The sequence below is a fragment of the Rhinopithecus roxellana genome, chromosome 10, assembly GCF_007565055.1.
Source record: "Rhinopithecus roxellana isolate Shanxi Qingling chromosome 10, ASM756505v1, whole genome shotgun sequence".
In the NCBI taxonomy this organism is placed as follows: domain Eukaryota; kingdom Metazoa; phylum Chordata; class Mammalia; order Primates; family Cercopithecidae; genus Rhinopithecus; species Rhinopithecus roxellana.
The window spans coordinates 30900192-30922933 of NC_044558.1; the positions used below are offsets into that span (position 1 = coordinate 30900192).

At 35.5% G+C, this 22742-nt stretch overlaps 1 protein-coding gene across 7 annotated transcripts in view; it reads right to left on the minus strand.

Moving 5' to 3' along the window:
- The window catches only part of PPFIA2 (PTPRF interacting protein alpha 2), a 516520-nt gene that overhangs the window by 208854 nt on the left and 284924 nt on the right, over window positions 1-22742 (minus strand). For all 7 annotated transcript variants that reach the window (XM_010383657.2, XM_010383658.2, XM_010383659.2 and 4 more), the window contains one exon: window positions 2768-2869. In XM_010383657.2, coding sequence (XP_010381959.1) covers window positions 2768-2869 — 102 coding nt within the window. The remainder of the gene's footprint in view (window positions 1-2767; window positions 2870-22742) is intronic.

Sequence of the window (22742 nt, forward strand, 5' to 3'; positions counted from 1 at the left end):
ACAGGCATGTGCCACCATGCCCAGCTATCAGTTATACTTTAAATTTGCTCACAATCTGACATCAATTAAAGTTTCTTTATGTGTAAGAAGGAAACGCTAGCTTGTTGCTTTGTCTCTGTGACCAGCACACAGATAGTAAGCACAATATCTAGAAAGATAAACAACCATAAAATCTATAAAAGCAGTTTTATTTAGCAACATTTGATAAGGCATTTAGTGGGAAGAGAGATGTATTTGATTTTCAGCCCTGGATATACTTCTTCTGGGGGATGGAGGAGGGTGAGAGGTGGTTATGTAACTTAAGGAGTTATTATATAATCAATACTTTGTACAAGGGAGTTTTCATAAATCTGTTTTCCTTGATGTAGTCAACAACAAAAATCCTCTACATCACTGCTTTAAGGAGGGTGGAAAAGTATTTTCCAGCCTTATTCACATTTTCAAAGTAACTATTATGCATGGTTAAAATCAATGGCTTCAATATCTGTTATTGTTATTTTAAAGGAACTTTGTATTGTTCTCATTTTGACTACTGAATAGATACTTCACATGTGGCTCACCTTCCTGCCTTTATTATCCAAGACTCTTTTGAAAACACAATAGCCTCAGGTATTTCTGGGCCTCATGGGGTTCAATATGATGAAAATCGTATGGACTCTGTCACCAAATCTCTTAGCTCTCTAAAATTCATCACAATTAGGTATTCCATACTGTGGTGGTCTGACTGTTAAGCAATGTCCTCTCTAGCTATAACAAGTCTTTGAGTAATAATGCTGATGGCCTCATGGTTAGTACACAGGCTCTGGATTTAAACTGCCTTACCTTTCAAATTCCTTCTTTGCTATTAACCAACTGTGTGACTTCTGGCAAGTGATCTGAGCTCACTTACCTGGTCTGTAAAATGGAGGTAAGTATAACATCTCCAGAGGGGTGTAGAAAGGAGTAAGGGACTGAAGAAAAAAGGCTTAGATGAACGTATGCAGCTAATAAAAGATTGTCTGGTGCATTTTAAATGTGAGCATTAGTTATAAACCTAACCAAAGCTTTGTATTTCCCTGCATTCTCAGCTTTCTGCTCCTACTTTTACATTTGACTGTGCTGTGTTAAATCAAGGAATGTAGTCTAAAGTACTAAAATATAGCATAGTGTAATAGGGCGGAATAAATGTCACGGTATAAATAAATTTCAAATTTGCATGAAAACACAGTGGTAAGTTAAAAAATCAAGGGCAAGAAATATATAGAGAGGAAGAGGGCAACAGAAAAAAACTATCTGATACCTGATAATGTGATCTAAACTGCCCTTGTCAAGCCGTGTTTGAGGCAATTCATTAGACTGGTTCATCAAAGTATCATTGAAAACCAATTCAACGTATGCATGTATGTGAATTCTCTTTACTATAAATAAGACCTTGATAAATAAGGACATAAATTCAGTTTGATCATGTAACCATTATGTAAGCAACCCTATCTCTCATTAAAAGCACAAGCTCCCAGTTAGAACTGTATTTTATATTACTCTCTAAGACTCATAAAGTGAATAGACCATTAGCTATATCTATTTTTTCAGGATTAATCTCTTACAGCTATAACACTTAGACTATTTTTCACCAACTTAGTATTTAAATTGAACTTACATCTACATAAAAGTGTTTTTTTTTTTTTTTTTTCTACTTCCATTTAGTAAACTGTGCTTCTGTATGGGTAATATGGTAATTTACATATTTTATAAAATTTAGTAATTTTTTTTTCTGAAAGAAAATAAAGCATGTTTTATCAAATTCTGAGTTTTAATGTTACATGGCATATCATATGCTTGATGAAAATACATGGGTTTATAAGAGTAGAATCTGGCAACTTCCATGAGTTTTATGAAATTAGAATATTGTGACTGGACATCCCTTTGGAAATTTGTTAAAACATAAAGGCACTCCACTTTTAATGGGCAGATTTTTTTTTTCTTGAGTGTTTTCTTTATTCTTGACACTGTTTTTTGTTTCCTTTTTATTTTTATTTATTATTTTATTGAGAGAGTCTCACTGTGTTGCCCAGGCTGGAGTGCAGTGATGCAATCTCAGTTCACTGCAGCCTCTGCCTCCCAGGTCCTCCCAAGTAGCTGGGACTGCAGATGTGCACCACCAAGCCTGGCTGATTCTTGTATTTATAGTAGAAATTGGATTTCACCATGTTGGCCAGGGTGGTCTCGAACTCCTGACCTCAGGTGATCTGCCTGCCTTGGCATCTCAAAGTGCTGGGATTACAGGCATGAGCCACCACGCCCGGTCTTTAGTTTTCCTTTTTCTAAAAAAACTTTTGCTGGTTGGAGGTGAGGACCAAATCCAGGCCACTCTTTCGTAGCAGCCTATAATTTAAACTCTTCCTCTTCTCCAAAACTCTCCTCTTTTGCCCATTTCCAGCCTCCGAGGGATTACCCTACCCTCAAAACAACCTTTTTAAAGTTTGAAACCCATTATTGAAATCCAGATCTTCTTTTTAAAGTCAAATAAAGTAAAGGCCAGAAGGAATGTGAACATTTTGTAAAGCAACATAGTGATTTAGTAGCTGTGACTATAATTTAGGTTTCCTGTCTTCTTGTTTTGAGTTTTATAGTATATCCTCCTTTACTTTAAGTAACTGACTATGAGTTACTATCCGCTTAAAGTATTTCTAAAGTTTTAAATGCTTATATTTTCTTTGTATATGTGTGTTAGATGTAATGCACTGAACTACAAATGGAATTAATTCCAAGAAGGCTGCTTTACACTTACTCTTGTGTTGTTTCTTTCAGCTTTGAGTTCAGAGATTTCTTCTTCCTTTTCTAGAAGTTGTTCCCTGCAGGCATTTAATTCTTTTGTCAGTGCAGCAAATTCCTGGAAGAGTAATAAAAATATTTGGAGAAATATTCAAGATCTAAAAGCAGAAAAAAATCAAAATATACATTTCAAAATGAAAAGAATGGGGAAATATGACCCCATTGACTGGTCAACATATATTGCTGTTATGAAGTATCTTAAATTCATTATTCAAAACATCCTAATCCATAATATGTATCATATGCATTTTATTACAATAGTGTATAAAGTACATTTCAAAATATGTCAGATACATCACACTGAACCTAACGTTAATATGATAACTTATTCCTAGAGTCAATTTAAGTTTGGCTAATTTTATGAACAGCTCCCAAAATCTTACACTTTAATTCCTATAGAGCAATGTTTATACAGAGTACAGTGGATCTTCAGAACAACTACACAAAACCCTGCTAAACATGCTACTTTGATATTAACAAATTTATTTTATTTGTTAACAAGATGAAGCAGGGTAATCTACTTTTTTTTTTTTTTTTACAAAGTAATAAATATGCCTCAGATTTGATAACATGATCTAAGATTTTCTTATTAATTTGCATATTGTTCAGTCTTTCTGAAAGATAAGCTCCATGTGGACACAGGCTTTGACCTGTTCACTGTTACACCACCAGTGCCTAAGACACAGTGGGAGCTCAAATGATATTTATTTTTAGTTCATAGAAATAGGTCATATTGTTACCAAAAAATTGGGGGCTCTGGAGTAATTCTGTCTTCATGTGGTTAATGACACTGTGAAGGAATCTTCATTGGCTTCCTTCCCCTAAATGGGATCAGAGATCATATGATATGGTATTTTTACCAATAGGTGGAGAGTTTGTTTACACACAGAAAAAGGTTATTTAATAAGAAGACCAAGAAATTCAACTATTCTGGTATTCTACCTTATAAACAAATACTTAATTAAAAAAAGTAAACAGATCCATATTATCACCAAACCTGTCAGAGTGATTTTCAGTAGTAAAATTGATGCTTATCAAATACTTGAGTTTTTGGGAAAAACTTAGCTCTAGGATGAGAAGGCACTCAGAAGACAAAAAAAAAAAAAAAAAAAAAAAAAGAAGGAGACAGGTTTGGTTAATGTAATCTCCAGGGAGGCAAATTTAGTAAAAAGAAAATGAATATGATGATTATGAAAAGCTGGGGAAGGTTTGGAGTTTATATTTTTGTTTGCTTCAAACCATTTATTTTGCTTAGTTTCTCGAAATGGCTTCAACCCAAGTGAACACTTCAAAGATCTCAGAGTAGGCTTTAGGGCTTAGGTTCTAGATGACAGAGTTTGTTGTTGCATTTTGGCTGAAATAGGGATAAATGTTTTCTCCCCTGATTGCTGCTTAAATGCTGCTAATACTCTGAGCATATTATTTATGTGGTAAATGGAAATAAAACAAATAGAAAACAATAAACCTTTCTCTAGAAAATAAAATTTTCTTCATATACTGCATAGTTTTGATACAGAAAATAAGTGATACCTGAAGATTCTTTATTGCACATTATTAACATGTAGGCATTCAGAAACAATTTTGTGTATATTATTAACATTGACAAAGATAAAACATAAAATCTGTATATTTAACATCATGCTAATTACTAAAAATATATGCATCTATTAGAATTTTAACATTAGATATCTCTAGGCAGTGAAATTATGAATTAATTTTGGTTTTTGGCTTCCACCCATGTATTTCAATCATCAAACTTTCTTCAATGGAGAAATATGTTTTTGTGCTTTGAAAATAAGAGAAAATATAAATCTGAAAGTGCAGTAAAAGAATCAAGTTTTTAAAGCTTGATTTAAGCTTTAAAGGGGAGAAATTAGTCAAGATGTTATAGGCCATGGAAGACTTGGCCTTTTTTGTTATTATGGCACTCCTTCTGAGTAGGCTAGTGACTCCATGTATTAAGGTTAGTCTTACATTTATTAACATCCTAGCAACTTTCAGGCACTACTTTCATGTTCATTACACCATCTTGCTCTCTAAATACCTGGGGGGCGGGGGGGAGTCACACTCCCATCTTATGGCTGAGGATACTGAATAATGGTAAGTTGTAGGTCTAAGTTCACAAAACTCACAAGCCATAGGGAGTGAGTGAACTCTGAGCATCATTCTCCACACTGCAAGTTTAGTGCTTTTCTACTATTTCATTTTGGACCTAGTTGTTTGTTGGCTTTATATTATTCAGATCTGGAGTACATTTAGAGGTGCCCTTTTTCCTTATCTGAAACATTAAATAATATTACTACTGATATGGTTTGGCTCCCTGTCCCCACCCAAATCTCACATTGAATTGTAATAATCCCCAGGTGTCAAGGGCAGGAACAGGTGGAGATAATTGAATAATGGGAGCGGTTTCCCCTCAGACTGTTCTCCTGATACTAAGTTTGAGATCTGATCATTTTATAAAGGGAAACCCTTTTCACTTGTTCCTTGTTCTCTCTTGCTGCCGTCATGTAAGAAGTGCCTTTCACCTTCGACCATGATTGTGTGACCTCCCCAGTAACATGTAACTTGAGTCCATTAAACCTTTTTTTTCCTTTATAAATTACCCAGTCTCAGGTATGTCTTTATCAGCAACATGAAAAAGAACTAACACAACTGCAATTATTTTGCATGATCCCCCTTAATTAGTCCAAGAGTGTGGGGAACTAGAAGGTCCAAAGCATAGTATACCTTATACACAGAGCAACAAGTGTTAGACAAGCATGTTCTATGTATCTGAGACCATGTAAAGGCAGATATCTCATATGGAGTTAACCACCAAACATTTTAATACTTTTCCTCTGACATTTCTCTTTTCTATACCTATTCTCCTTACCATAAATATGAACTGAGCCTCACATCATCTTACAGACATATCGATAATAGCAAATACGGTTAACATTGATTGTAACCTTACAGTTACAGTATGCCAGGTCCTCTGCCAAGCAATTTATATTAATTATCTCATCAATCCTAATAACCCACCATAAGAAACTACTAAAATCTCACTGAGGCCTAGAGAAGTTAAGTCATTTGTTCAAAGTTACACACCTAGTCAATAATGGAGCTAGGCTTTGAACCCAGACAATCTAATTCATACTGGGTGATTACAATAGGTTGTTTGTTTCCCCTGACCAAAGGCTTTTCCCTTCTGATTTGTGCTTCAATTTTTGGAAAAATTATATTTCCCATGGTCATCAAACTTTCAGTGCTTTTAACCTTCAAACATATCAAATTTAAACCAACTCTAACTTTCAAAATTCAAACCACCCAAAACATGGCCCTTTCATAACTAATTAGCTTTATTACTTATAGAACAATAGTAACTATTAATACCACTTTGAGCAGTTGGCACTTTGTTTTGCCATGCCCCAAGCTAACCATTTTACATGAATAATTCCATCTACTCCCTATTTTTCAGATGAGGACACTGAAGCTTAGCAGTGATGAATAAATTGTTCAAGGACGCAGCTAAATATGACCCACTTTGATTCTACAACGTTTAGATTTCTGCAACACTGCCTCTTTCTGGCCAAAAAAGGAGTCTCTTATCAAATGTCTCAAGCATTCTGAGATTATCATCCGTCTAACTATCCAGCCATTCATACAACAGTTATTGAACTCCTACCACATATCAGACCCTGTGCTAGATGCTGAAGATATGAAGATAACATAGAACAGTTGTTGCAGTTGACCTCATAGAACTTTCAGAATTCACATTTGAGGCCCATCAGGGATCTCCATCATTAATAAGCACTCAAAACCCATCACCAAGTGCCACACACAGAGTAATACTAGTGTATGCCCTTTATAAGTCACACATCCCTCAAAAGCCTCCTTCCTAGACGGTCTATCCACTGTCAAAAATTTATCTTTCCTGTTTCCATTTCTACCTTTTCATTTGTTCAACTTTTTTTCTTGTTTCTTTTACATACTATCTACTGTGCTTCAAATACTCTTTTTTTTTTTTTTTTTTTTTTTTGAGACGAAGTCTTGCTCTGTTGTCCAGGCTGTAGTGCAGTGGCGAGATCTCGGCTCACTGCAAGCTCTGCCTCCCGGGTTCACGCCATTCTCCTGCCTCAGCCTCCCGAGTAGTTGGGACTACAGGCGCCCACCACCACATCGGGCTAATTTTTTGTATTTTTAGTAGAGACGGGGTTTCACCGTGTTAGCCAGGATGGTCTCAATTTCCTGACCTCGTGATCCGCCAGCCTCAGCCTCCCAAAGTGCTGGGATTACAGGCGTGAGCCACCGCGCCCGGCCCAAATACTCTTCATCATCCCTCTGCCTAACTAATTCACTTTTAAAAGCACTAGTTAGCCTTCTTAATGCTTTAAAATACCTAATTGTATTGTTTTTATAATAACTGAATTATGTGTTCGTCTCCTCCACCTAAACAGTACAATCCTTTAACACAAGGTTGTTAGTGTATTTTTATATCCTTAGGTCTTAGCATAGTTCTCGGAAAATTGAGTAAACAATAAATCCTTGTTGTGATAATAAATAAATGGTTTACTTTCCTCAAACTTTGGACTTTGATACCAAAATAAATTTAAAAGATATTATTGAAGGTTTTAAAAAATTTTTCTAAGTGAGATCACTATAATTTGCTTAACATATAACAGATATAATATTCTTTTTTTATTTTATAGCTGCTGTTTTGTCTGTATTGAAATATACTATATTCTACATAGCAATGACATTGTTGTCTGTCATGCTTTCTAACATGTATATATGTGTCATTTTGCTCTTTGTGGTTGATGGCTGATCTGATTCTCTTATCTCACTGATTCAAACACGCTTAGTTCTTTCTACAGATTCCTTTTAATTCAGACATAATGAAGTATGAATAGTTTTCTTCTAACTTTTGTGTCTCACTGCTTTAAGCTTCTGATAATACTCTGTGTTATACATTGCATTCTGTTTCTTACCTTTTTCACACATATATATGGGTGTGTGTGTGTGTATGTGTGTATATATATATATATATATATATATATATATATAGTGATATAGTGATTACCAGGAAATTTGCCAAATTCAACAAATTATTCAGAAAATCTTTTCTGATCCTGGTAGTTTCCACAAAGAGATCTGCAGTATACCTCCCACCTAGCAATGGGCTAGCTCTAGTGCTGAAGCTCATTATCATGAAAGCATAATTTTGTGATATAAATATTTGTGTTGAATGCAAAGATGGTAGAATGAATGAGGGCATGTGCACCTGAGAGAAAATGAATGTGGCAGGAGAAATCACGAAAATATTTTCTATTCCTTAGTGCTTTGGGCCTATTGCTCTGAATAATTCATGCATTTAAATTTATCATTTGTTCACTGGATCTATCACATTGGTCTTATACATTCTTAAAGTGAAAGTGTGTATTTAACCAATATGGTATTTCTCTAGTCTAGCATTTCTCAAATTATGTTTTTAGAACAGTATTTCCACAAGATTCCCAAAAAGGAATTCATAGGGGAACAACCTAGATTTCCACATATAGAAAAATGCATGAATTAAATATAGTAAATGTACATGATGGAATATTATGCAAAGGGAAGAATAAATAGGTTAGATCTTTGTATAGCAACATGGAAAGATTTCAAAAATATAATTTTGAGTGAAAAAGGTAAGAAACAGAATACAATGTATAACACAGAGTATTATCAGAAGCTTAAAGTAGTGAGAAATAAATGTTAGAAGGAAACTTTATTCATACTTCATCTGAATTAAAAAGAATCTGTAGAAAGACCTAAGTGTATTTGAATCAGTGAGATAAGAGAATTAGATCAGTCACCAACTACTAAGCATACTCAACAACTTTTGAGACTATTTTGTTCTCCAACCCAAGCGTGCCAAATACTTTCTTTTTCCAAAGAGCAAAATGACTTTCCCTACTCTATGTTTTGTCCCTTGGAATTTTAAAGAACAGTCAAGATCTAGACCACACAGTGCCATAACAGTACACTCAGCACAAAGGGAGGGGTGCCCTTCTCTTTCTTAGTGTGTCCTCAGACACATCACAAACACATCTATATGAGATATATATATATATATATATATATATATATATATATATATTTCACTATGTAGTGGACCCTGTTTTCAGTGCTGGGAAGATGACAAGGAAAGAAGCAAGTTAAAGTCCTTGCTCTCGATATGTTTATATGTATTCAGGGGATTAATCATTCAAACTACTTTTTCTCTGAAATTAATCTTTTCTAGCCATTTCTATCCCTCTCATACTAATTCAGCTTATGGTATAAAGCAATAGTTTATTTAAAAAAAAAAGAGGAAAATAAAATAACTTTTTCTGTTAGTATCTTAAAATTTTGAAAGTATCATTTCTTATACACCAACACAGGTCATCTAACTTCTGTGCACTCCTAAATTTGTTACAAGTCTCTTAAACTACATAAAATCTAAAGCTCTTCTATTTCAGCCAATATTCCCAGTTGTTACCTTTTTATTTATTTTCTTCCCCTCTCTCATTGTTTTTTCTTTTAAAAACAGGGTCTCACTTGTCTTTAAAAAAAAAGACAGGGGCGTTGCTATGTTACCCAGCTTATCTCAAACTCCTGGCCTCAAGCAATTCTCCTACCTCCAAGTAGGCTTTCCAAAACACTGGGATTACAGGTGTAAGCCACTGAGCCTGGCTCTTTACTTAACTATCATTTCTTAAGTACTAATTATATGCTAGGTACATTGTTAGGAACTTTATATCTGTTATGTCATTTAATCATTATAGCAGTGCTATTATTCCCAGAACACAGATGAGAAAAGTAGAAGAGATTAAGTATTTCCATCAAGACCCATTCCATTATATGGCGATGCTGGTGCCAACATCCCTGAAACCTGTCATATCCCAGAACAAAGATAAGCTGTCTTGCATCTTATCAGTGGTTTCATTCTTTTGTGCTGACTTCTAAGCTAAGGATGAGCTTGAGTAATTCAAGTGTCTGTGCTGCAAATATTTCAAATGATAGGCCTTAGGTCAATATGTTGTTCTTAGTAAGTTTAATGAAAAGAAGCTTCTCTTGTTTTGATCTCTGCATGTGTTATTTCCAAAGTGAAAAATACAGGGGCAAAGCATAGATTCACTCAGTTCTTGTGCCTATCTACATTCTATAAGACTAACCTAGACAGGAAATTAAAGAGTGTATAACTTCTTCTGGTAAACCTTCCTCTTCTTTTCAACTTATGCCTTTTCCACCTGGTATATCACCAGACCCTATCGGGCTACCCATTCTCAGACAGACACAGAGCATTCTATTTTTATACAGGTTCATCTTTAAACTCATTTTCTGACATTTAATAATAAACATAATAGGGCTTGAAAAAAAAAAAAAAAAAACTTCCCTGACTCATTTCAGATGGTGTGCTTACTTGAGGAGGTTTAATTGAGAAAAAAAATGACATATTTTCTCATTTACTAAATGCTTGAAAGGCTTTGATTTAATAGGTAAGGCCTCACCTCAGGAAAGCAGGTTAGGAGAAGCTGCACGATAAGAGGAAAATTCAGCCTTTCAATTTCAAGTCAATGACACCAGACAGTCTCCAGAGAAATCTGTGACAATGCATTCATCTTGATTACAATTTTAATACTCTTTACCGTTCAATTAAACCTGCATTTTCTAATCTTGTGGGCCACTTAATTAATGAACTGACAATGGCTTTATTTCTGTAGCCATCTATCTGAGTAAGTCCTGCCTTGAAGAATCGTGAGTGCAAACCAGTTTGAGAGAGAAGAGGAAAAATAAATGATGAGTTGGAATTCAGCTTCACTAAACACTGCCAACACCCTCACCAACCACAAAAAAGCATCTTTTAAGTTTATTCTTCAACCATTTGTGCAAATCAAAAATAGCTCTCAGGAAAGCATATGGCATGGAAGCATGCTGATTTGACCATCTAGCATTTCAATTAGACAAAATTAACTGCTTCAAAATGCTTTTTTTTTATAATGACTTCCTTAGGCTATGCCCCTCATTTACTGTATTTTGGTGTTTCTTCCTTTGAACTTTAATAATTCTTCTAGCAATTCTATTTGTAATACTCAGTGGAAAGCTTTGGATTTTAAATCTATTTTTATTTGCATATAATTTCACATAAATTTACATGTAAAAAGATATGTATTTTTTCCCCAAACCACAGGACATACTTTCTAGAACAGATTAATAACAGAAGTATTACATTTGAGAGATATAAACAAAGCAATGAAAAGACAATGTATTTCTCAAATTTTATATCTACACTTAGTATATTAGCAGGTAAAAATTCAGAAGAGTCTTTAGAAATTCAGTTTGGAAATCCTTTAGTTTGGGAAGAAAGGCATATAGAAATTAATACTTCATCATTATATCACTATGTATATGCAATATTTTTATTTTATTATGTAATCAAATGCAGTGTTAATGACCTCTGTTTTTATAATTGCCTTCTGGTCTCACATGAGCCCGGGGAATGCTGTCATCCAAAATTACTGTGCAAAACAGCCCATGTCTCATGGTCAGCCCTGGGCTAGATAGCTTGAAGGTAGAATTGCCTGCATAACTAATGCAATGTGACAGGCACAACTGGACTCAGAATTTTGACAAAAATCATTGGGTAAGATGGCTCAAGTTAAAAGAAAAACGAGGTTTAAATTCCATGTGCATTATATTTCGTGCCCCCTTGAATTTTTATGTATCTATATTCTAATTAGAGAACTTTTTGGTCTTTTTCCTAAAACTGCATAATAGAAGACTATGTTAATGTATCATGGTGACTTGGGGGATGCAAGCCTATTTAAAATCCAACATGCTACAGAAGTCATTCCCTCGGTAGATGTGTACTTGGGCACTTGGTAACTTTTGTTTTCAAAAACTTCTAATCAAGGTACTTAGAATCTTTCAAAAAGTGGATGTTTGTGGAAATCAAAATTGTCAATCAGTCTCAGGCTGTCTGTCCATCAAGCCATGAATCACTCACTATGCTCCTACTGAAATGTGCCTATCTTATGTCTTATTCCCACTCTGCTTTGTGGACACCAATTTCTCAATATATATATAGAGCTATCCCAGGTATTAGGCTTTCTTTGACAATGGCTTGCTAGAGATGATTCAGCTTGTTTTTAAATCCTGGAGAGCCGGCACTACATTTCATTTTTAAATCCCGGAGAGGTCACTACAGATTGGTTGGGAACATATTTGGAGGCAAGGTAGAGTTTTTCAGTATCCCCACATTGGCTGTTCTGCTGGCACTGCATTGCTTCTGTGAGCCCTAGGCACATTTGCCTTCATGGGCCCATTCATCTATTAAAATATATACATATTATATTATATATTAAATATTATATATATAATGTAAAATAATATATTTTTAATAGATGAATGGGCTCATGAAGGCATATATATTATATATATATATATAAATTTTATCAAAACATGCAGTTTTTTTCTTTAATGGTAACTAAAATGTAACTCTAGAGTCACCTACCCAAGGCTCATTGTTACTCATTGCCCTTTTTCTTTGGAAGGCACTGATAATGAAACTAATTATATATCAGGGACGAGAGGATTATCCTCAAGCATGATAATAAAAAAGAGAGAGTTCTACTATATCATTAGCAAACTAGCATGGCAGAAGTGATTGACATTAGTGTGATACAGTAAAAATACTCAGCACATTTTTGGAGAGAAAATATCTCCTCTCTTCCTGTGTTCCTGTAGTAATTCTTGCTGATCAGAAATTTTCATTACTACTACCTAAGACACATCAAGGATATTCTATAATGTTAATGTATATAAGGGTAGAGCCTATGAGGAAATTCTCTAGTTATCATAAAACAGTTCTTCAAAGCTTCCTTAAACATATCTCTGACCCGGTGCAGTGGTTCACGCTTGTAATCCTAGCACTTTGGGAGGCCGAGGCGAGCGGATTACCTGAGCTCAGGAGTTTGAGAACAGCCTGGGCAACATGATGAAACCCCATCTCCAATAAAATACAAAAAAATTGGCTGGGCGTGGTGGCTCACACCTATAATCCCAGCACTTTGGGAGGCCGAGGCTGGTGGATCGTGAGGTCAGGAGTTCAAGATCAGCCTGGCCAAGATGGTGAAACCCCGTCTCTATTTAAAAAAAAAAAAAAAAAAAAGTCTCTGACTTTATCTTCTATTATCCTCTCCTCATCTCTCTGATTGCATCTATTATCACTAACCTAGGGCTCACACACCACTCAAGATGTTTTCTGGTGTCTGAAATGCAATGATAGTATAAAACATATTTGAGAAGTTTTTAATGAACCCTTGCATTGCTTGCTCTGAGATGCTGTTTGAGAGGAGCCCAGCTGCCTACACGTCTGACCAGAATCCAGGGTTAGAGCCTGAAGTCTTGCACAGATTCCCTGACCCAGGTGAGAAGGATGCTCCCTATTGAATGGAGCTCCCACCTCACCCCTTGAGCTCTTGCTCTAAGTTTGAGTAACTGCCTTGCTAACAAATCCTATCCCTCTGCATAATATCACTAGAATGAGAAAGAGACAAACAGAATGGCTTAGAACCAAGACTGAAGTTACTCACTCCAAGTTTCCTTTCCCTCTGACTTGCTCCATCTCCCCTTCATTTTTCTCCAAATAGAAAAAAATAAAACAAAACCTTGTTCTGGTCTTATTGTATCAAGTATATGAACGAAGAGAAAGGGAGGTCATCAGGAAGCAATTCTTTTCCTTCTTCAGCCACTTCATGCTCTTGTTCTTAATTCCGATTTATCTTTATGGAGGAGAGGGATAGAATCTTCAATCTCTATAAATGCCCCAAAGATATTTTTGCATATTTGATGCTTCATGCATTTGTACATTTATTAAAACTCGACATTCTAAGTACGTTAGTACAATCACATGGCCCAGTAAGCATTGTAGTTAAAGCATTTCAGGGCTGAATCATTGCCAATCAAAAACTCTTTTGGCAGGAAAAGCCAATTTCCAACAGCTCTGACAGTGTAAAGCAGGAGGCATGTTTGACAAGATGCTGCGTATTAATTTAAAAGGCTTTAGCATCTGGTTAGGTAACACCTGCTGTGGCAAACACTCAGAGACAGACAAAATAGCATTCGAGCTGAATATTTAAATCTCCCAACGTAGATCAACAAAGCTCTAACTCTAAACAAAACAAAACAAAACAAAGTCACATCTCTAGCAATCAGTTATAATTATATAACCAAAAATATTTGGGCTACAACATTGTTTGCTGTTCACTGTGCTGAAATGCTGTAGTGGGTGCTATAAAAGTTGTAAAATCTATTGAAACATATTTTCCTGCCTTGGAGAATTTTACTGTGTACAACATTTAAAATTGCACACTAGCTCAGAAAAAATCACTTTGTGTTATAATATGTTACATCAATATACAACTAAAGCAGTTTATCAGTGGGGGGTTGGGGGTGAAAGTATTAAATAACAAAGAAAAAGAAGCAAACCATGAAAGAAAAAGCTGGAAAGATTCTTCTAACCACTCTCTCTGTGAAAGTCCATCCCAGCCTAAGGATTGTAGTTGTCTGGCAATAGGGGTGTAGGTGAGTTCTGGAATTCTTAGGACACACTAACATGACATGGTGTCATCAAATGTTCAAATAATATAACATGCTCTAATTCCATAGATACTGAGGGATGTTTTTAAATTGCTCAAATTTTCTGTGTAATTTACTGTAGAGAAGGAGCTTGCCCTTGTCAGCCTAGTTTGGATACTGGCTCGCTTGACAATGCATTTCTGTCTGCAAATTTTAAAAACTGACACTTTTATTATTCCTCTATTTACTCCACAAAATATTATTGGATGCCTAATACGTAGGAGATCTTGCGAAAGTTTTCAGACGCTATAATGTGTACAATGGTGAAAAAGACATAGTAAATAGAAGTAACTGAACGATAATTACAACGAAATGTGATAAACGCTGTGATGGGGTTATATCCAGGGTGTCCAGCATGCACTCCTGTAGGAGGGTATGTGTGTGAAGGGGGCATCTAAGACAAAAAGTGAAAAATGAGTAAGAGCCAGGCAAAATGTATGTTGAAAGAAAATTATTCCAGATTAAGGGAACATCATGAACAAGTTTCTAATATCCAAAAGAGCCTAAGCATACTAAACCTGTAAAATTCTTAGAGAAAACCATAGAGGTAAATCTTTGCAATCTTGGATTAGGCAATGGTTTCTTAAATGTGACACCAAAAGCTCATACAACACAAGTTAAAATAGACCAGACTCCATCTGCTATGACTGAATTGTGTCCCCAAATTCATATGTTGAAGCCCTAATCCCCAACATGGTGGTATGTGGAGATGGGAACTTTGGGAAATCATTTTGTTTAGATGAGGTTAGGACTACAAGGCTCTCCAGCTGGGATTACTTCCCTTTTTAGAAGAGGAAGGGACACCAGAGCTCTCTCTCTGCTGTGTGAGGGCACAGTGAGAAGGCAGCCATCTGCAAGCCAGGATGAGGTATCAGCAGAACCCGCGCATGCTGAAACCCTGATCTCGAGTTTCCAACCTCCAGAACTGTGAGGAAATATATCCTTGTTGATAGCCATCCAGTCTATGGTATTTTGTTATGGGAGCCAGAGCTAATTAATATAAAATAAAGTTAAAAACATTTACATTTTGAGTAGAATCATTAATAAAGTAAAAGACAATCCAAAGAATGAGACAAAATATGAGCAAATTATATATCAGATAAAGGACTGGTGGTCAAAATATATAAATAACTATTACAACTCTATAATAAAAAGACAAATAACCAAATTTATACATGAACAGATAATCTGAATACACAGCTCTCTAAAGATACACAAATAGCCAAAAAGCACATGGAAAGCTATTCCACATCATTAATCATCAGAGAAACGCAAGTCAAAAGCACAGTGAAATATGATTTCACATCACCTAGAAGGGCTATAATCAAAATCATAAATAATAACAAGCATTGGAAAAGATGCAGAGAAGCCTCGTACACTGCTGGTGGGAGTGTAATACGGTGCAGTCACTTTGCAAAACAGTTTGTCAGTTTCTCAAGTGGTAAAACAGAATTATCATATGGTCTAGCAATTTCACTACTAGGTATTTACCCAAGAAAATTGAAAACATATGTCCACACAGAAACTTGTACATGAATGTTCATAGCAGCATTATTCATTATATTTAAAAGGTGGCAACAATCCAAATGTCCAACAGTGGAGGAATGAATTTTTAAAATGCAAATACTTTTTTGTTGTTTCATTTCATATTGTTTTATTTCCTGTGATAAGAACATTTAACATGATATCTGACCTTTTAACACATTTCTAAGTACACAATACCTAAACTGTAAACTAAAGGCACTACATTGATCAGTCAACATCTGGAAAAAACTAATCTTGTATAACTGTAATTTTATATCCATTGAACAACTACCCATATACCCCTTCCCCCATCTTCTGGTAACCACTGTTCCGTTGTCTACTTCTATTCCTGTAGCTATTTTAGATACCACATTGCCACATATATGAGGAATCATGTAGTAGTTTTCCTCCTGTGACTGACTTATTTTCCTCAGCACAATGTCTTCCATGTCCATGTCCTTTCCTGTTGTCACAAATGGTAGGATTTCCTTCTTCTTTTTTTTTTTTTTTTTCTTTTGGAGACGGAGTCATGCTCTGTCATCCAGGCTGCAATGCAGTGGTATGATCATAACTCACTGCATTCTCTACCTCCTGAGCTCAAGGGATCCTTCAACTTCAGCCTCCAAGGTGCCTGGGACCATAGGTACACATCACTACGGAAAGGTAATTTTACATTTATTTATTTATTTATTTATTTATTTATTTATTTATTTATTTATTTTCAGTAGGGAAGAGATCTCCCTATATTTCCCAGGCTGGTCTCAAACTCCTGGGCTCAAGGGATCCTACCGCCTCAGCCTCCCAAAGTGCTGAGATTTCAGGCATGAGCTTGATTTCCTTCTTTTTTAAGGGTGAATAATTTTTTATTGTTTGTATATATCACATTTTATTTACCCATTCATCTATTGATGGACATTTAGGTTGTTTCAATTTCTTGGTTATTCTGAAAAGTGATATGAAGGACATAGGGGTGCAGATGTTTCTTCAAGATTCTGATTTTAATATCTTTGGTTATATACCCAGAAGTGGGATTGCTAGATTATATGCTCATCTTATTGTTTCTTTTTTTTTTTGTGAAACCTCCATACTATTTTCCACAGTGGCTGTACCATATTACATTTCCACCAACAGTGAATAAGGGTTTCAATTTCTCCACAACCTTGCCAGCATTTGTTTTATTTTTATTTTTATTTTTGAAAATCACCATTCTAACAGGTATTAGGTGACATAAGGAAACTTTTTGAGGTGATGTATATGTTTATTACCTGAATTCCATTGTGGTGACTGTAACATCAGTGTATATATATGCCAAAACTCACGAAATTGTGTACATTAATTATATGACGAGTTTTTAAAACAAATACACACAAGGAAATATTATTCAACAATAAAAAGAAATGAAGTATACATGCTATATTATGGATGATCCTTGAAAATATTATGCTAAGTTAAAGAAGCCAGTCACAAAGGACCATGTTTATGTATGATCGTCTTAATGTGAAATGTCCAGAACAGGCAAATATATAGAAACAGAAAATGAATTAGTGGTTACCTAGGGCTAGGGAAGTTGGAGAGATTGGAGGAGGTGATAACTAAGGAGCGCTGGATTTCCTTCTGGGGTAACAAAAATATTGCAAAATTAATTGTGATAAGGATGCACAACTTTGCAAATACACTAAATACCAATGAATTGCATTTTTAATGGCTGAATAAAATGGTAAGTGCTGTTGCAATAAAGCTGTTTAAACAATAGTTCAGTTTGGATGGAGTGGAGGGTAAGCTATGTTAGTTATTTTGGTCTTTGGTAAAAGGTAATAATGTGCACCATGGATGGAATTTAGGCAGGTGAATGACATTATTAATTTTATCCTCCTTCTTACTAGTTTAGCAACCCCTCAAAGAAATTAAAAACACTAAATTTCTGGACTTGCCAGGCTAAGGGCCAGACTCTGGACCTTACCAAATTCATCAAGGTAATGTAACCCTGAAATATACTTTTTAGAAACCAGTATGCTTGTGGATACTTAATTCTTTTAACATCAATAGCATTTATTGATTGTTGCCATTGGAAATTTTTCCATCCCCATCCTTATGACCATCTTAACATCCCCTCCCCCAGCAAAAACAAAAATATACTAAAAACAAATAATACTTCACATTAAAAATATGCCAGCTTCTCTCCTGCTCCTAGGGGACTTCCCTTGCTATGAGTGTCTTGCTAGTCAGTAGAAGCAGAAAGAATCTCAGAAGACTAGGCTTTCTTGAGAAGCACTTTGTAAAATACAATTTTCAAAAAGAAAAAGTATATAAAATTACTTACATATTATCTTAATCTTTGCAACTATTCATAAGTAGTTTGCAATGACTCAAAGTATGAATAACTCTTGAATTCTCTCTATCCTACAGCTATTTTCTCATTTATGAAACAAGCCTTGTAAATGTTGAATTGCTACAGAAACATACATGTACATAAAATTGCATGTAGGGCCGGGCGCGGTGACTCACGCCTGTAATCCTAGCACTTTGGGGGGCTGAGGCGGGTGGATCACCTGCTGTCAGGAGTTCCAGACCAGCCTGGCCAACATGGTGAAACCCCATCTCTACTAAAAATACAAAAATTAGCTGGGCTTGATGGCCGGCACCTGTAATCTCAGCTACTAGGGAGGCTGAGACACAAGAATGACTTGAACCCGGGAGGCGGAGGTTGCAGTGAGCCGAGATCAAGACATTGCACTCCAGTCTGGGTGACAGAGCAAGACTCCATCTCAAACAAACAAACAAACATTTCCATCTTGGTAGCAAAATATATAACTGAATATATAACAAATTGATTTTTTTTTTTTTTGGTATTTTATACCATCTTCCTGCAGCTTCATCAGATAAACCACACGTGTGATGACACTCTCTACTGCTTCGCCTGAGACGTGAAATTATCATGACATTTTTCTTGAAGCAGCTCCATAATATTCTTTGATGCTGAACTTTAGACAGCAACTATTTAATAACCCAAACTGGCACCCAAGATGAATTTTATTGGTCATCCTGTTCTGGAATTGTAAATTTTTTACATCTTCTTCAAAATATAAAGCATAGCTGATAGTCCAAGTTAGAAAGATCTCCTACCAAAAATTGTCCAACTGCAGAATCATTACTTAGTTTATTATTTACTTATATCAATAAATTACATTAGAATGATTGACTGTTTTCCATATTATGCACAGAAATCAACACAAGATAATCACCATATTTGACTGCAGGTCCATAGCATTCCTTACTCATTTTTATTTATGTAAGCTAATGTTACCTGGGAAAATGGAAAAATGGCTATGAGTCAAAGTGTGTATTCAGATGTTCTTTCTTCTCATATTTTTCTTTAACAATATGTTTCAAGAGAAAGACTGTATTTCAAGTAAGAACTTTGATCCTTTATTTTAAATAGGAAAAAATGTTTAACACCAAAGTAAGAAAACATTTTCAACATTTCCTTCATGTAGAATTTTATTCTTTATTTTTAAATTTTAATTAACTAATTTGTTTTGAGATAGAGTCTCACTACTCTGTCAACCAGGCTGAAGAGCAGTGGTGCGATCTCATCTCACTGCAACCTCCACCTCCCGGATTCAAGCAATTCTCGTTCCTCAGCCTCCCAAGTAGCTGGAATTACAGGCACCCACCACCAAGCCCAACTAATTTTTGTATTTTTGGTACAGATGGGGTTTTGCCATGTTGGTGGGCTGGTCTCGAACTTCTGGCCTCAAGTGACTCATCGGCCTCAGCCTCCCAAAGTGCTGGGATTACAGGCATGCACCACCACACCCGGCTAATTTTTGTATTTTTAGTAGAGATGAGGTTTCACCATGTTGGTTCCACTGGTCTTGAACCCCTGACCTCAAGTGATCCACCTGTGTCGGCCTCCCAAAGTTCATGGGCTATTGCACCCGGCCCTCTTGTGGAGTTTAAAATTTTTCTTTTAAACAATTCCAAATTTGTAAATACATACTGGCACCAATATCATTTTGTTATAACTTAATTGCTCTGAAATATAATTATTGCTTTTGGATTGTATTCTTTAAAAATCCTGTATTATACTTCATAAGCAAAAATTATTATTTCTAAATCTGTTTTCCATGAATTAAAGAAGGTTTAGCCTTCTTCCAATGAACTACAAGTTTGCTAATTTTGCCCTATCATTTTGTATAGATCACTCTTAGAATCATTTAGGTGATAAAGTCACTAGCAGATACAAAAGAGGGACCCTGACTGATTGAAAAATCTAGATAGATGTTGAAATGTGAATTATCTAGAATAGAATGATACACACACACACACACACAAAATGGTCTTCTAAGATTAATGAGATTTCTAGGTGAATTATTTCTAATTTTAATTATTCATACTACTCTTTCTTTGATTTTTGTTAATAATCTTGGACAGTCAGTCTTCAGATCCCACTAAGAATACTAGAAGCTTTAATTCTATTCTGTCATACAAACCTCTGTATTTAGATGGTAAACTCTGTGAGAACCAGAACTAAAACGTTCTGGCCTCTGTTATTTTGCCAGCTCCTTACATGGGGCTTGACATAGAGACTCTGTATTTCTTAAAGGATCACGGTAAAATGCTCACATTTAGTCATTAAAGTTTGATGCAGATTAGTAAGCATTTTTATTTAAGTAAAAACAAGAACAAAAAACTTGTTCCTGATAAAGCTATTGGTAAATGAATCTTAAAACATGGCATATATGTTTCATTATTTTCAAAGTGTTATTCTGTAAACATTTTAAATTTATTTTATACAATGTGTTTTATAATTTTAAAATTCGAGAATATAATTTGCTATTATTTCTTCCGATTCCAGCACAAGGCAACGTAGTTTTTCCTGTGATTTTAAATATTGGCTTGCAAGCTCGTATTTGGTTATCTTAATCTGTTGAGAATTCTGTAAGGTCCACCTGAAGGCACTTCAGAGAGAATATATATTTTCCTTCTGCTAGGCATTATGACTCAAGGACTACTTTAAGTTGAAGGTGTTAAAAATGGGAACCCCGATCTTCTTTTTATTTTTTATTTTATTTTATTTTATTTTATTTTATTTGAGATGGAGTCTCGCTCTGTCGCCCAGGCTGGAGTGCAGGGGCGTGATCTCGACTCACTGTAAGTTCTGCCTCCCGGGTTCACGCCATTCTCCTGCCTCAACCTCCCGAGTAGCTGCGACTACAGGCTCCCGCCACCATGCCCAGCTAATTTTTTGTATTTTTAGTACAGACAGGGTTTCACTGTGTTAGCCAGGATGGTCTCGATCTCATGACCTTGTGACCATCATTTTTAAGGACAGCATTGTGGTAACTTTTTATTTTCCCTCCACCTTAACTCAGGCTTATATTAATGGTCATCCTGATGTCTTTTTGTTGATGATAAGTTTTTTCTAGGCTCGTTTATCTCTTTCAGAGTGAAGCTCCTCAGAGGCTCCAGATTTATGCTGAAGTTTTATGACCTCCTTTCATTCCTAGGTTCTGCTTTCAGTGTACTCAATGGCCATCAAACCTCAAGTTTCTAGTTTCTGGAATCAGCAATTATCTACAGGGTGCTCCAGCTTTCAGTATACACTATGCTGGTTTTTAATGATTTGGTTTTTCATGAAAGTGATTTTGAGAGTTTAAAAGTATCTGTGTTGCATTTAGTCTAGGTTTTTGTAGTGAGAAGTCTTTCAGACTTTCCTATTTGCCACACAGTTGAAAGCAGAAGTTGAACATGATGAACTATTTATAGATGTTAAGTTCCAATATTGAATTGATATTAAAAGCAATTCAAGCCATTGGAGAATCATCCCTGAAAACCTGTATTTATTTTCTCTCTGCCAATCACCTAGTTTTTGAGACACATGATTAAATGTGACATAAAAATTAAGTTCATAAAGAAAAATACAATAAATCTAGATTTATATCACATGAATATGAACTGTATTTAAAATAATTCAGTCAACTAAAACAAATTAACATTTCAATTGTGAAAGTGCTCTCTGTTAAGAAGTTTGGTCTGCATTGTGGAAGACAGTGTGGCGATTCCTCAAAAACCTAGAACCACAAATACCATTTGACCCAGCAATCCAATTACTGGGTATACACCCAAAGGAATATAAACCATTCTATTTTAAAGATACATGCACATGAGTGTTCATTGCAGCAGTACTCACAATAGCAAAGACATGGAACCAACTCAATGATAGACTGGATAAAGAAAATGTGGTGCATATACACCATGGAATAGTATGCATCCATAAAAAGGAATGAGATCATGTCTTTTGCAGGGACATGGATGAAGCTGGAAGCCATTATCCACAGCAAACTAACCCAGGAACAGAAAACCAAACACTGCATGTTCTCACTGGTATGTAGGAGCTGAACAATGAGAACACATGGACACAGGGAGGGGAACAACACACATTGGGGCCTGTCTGGGTGGTAGCGGGGGAAGGGACAGCATCAGGAAAAATAGCTAATGTATGCTGTGCTTAATACTTAGGTGATGGGTTGATGTGGGAAGCTAACCACCACAGCACATATTTACCTATATAATAAATATGCACATCCTGTATATGTACCCTGGAACTTAAAATAAAATTCAAAAAAGTAAAAAAAAAAGGGAATTTGGTCTGAAGAAGAAAGACAAAACCTCAGGATTGAGAGGAAAGGAGGAGAGATAGCTACCTTTAATTATTTGAAAGGCTTTCACCTGGAAAGACTTTGACAAAGTTCCTTTGACAGAGA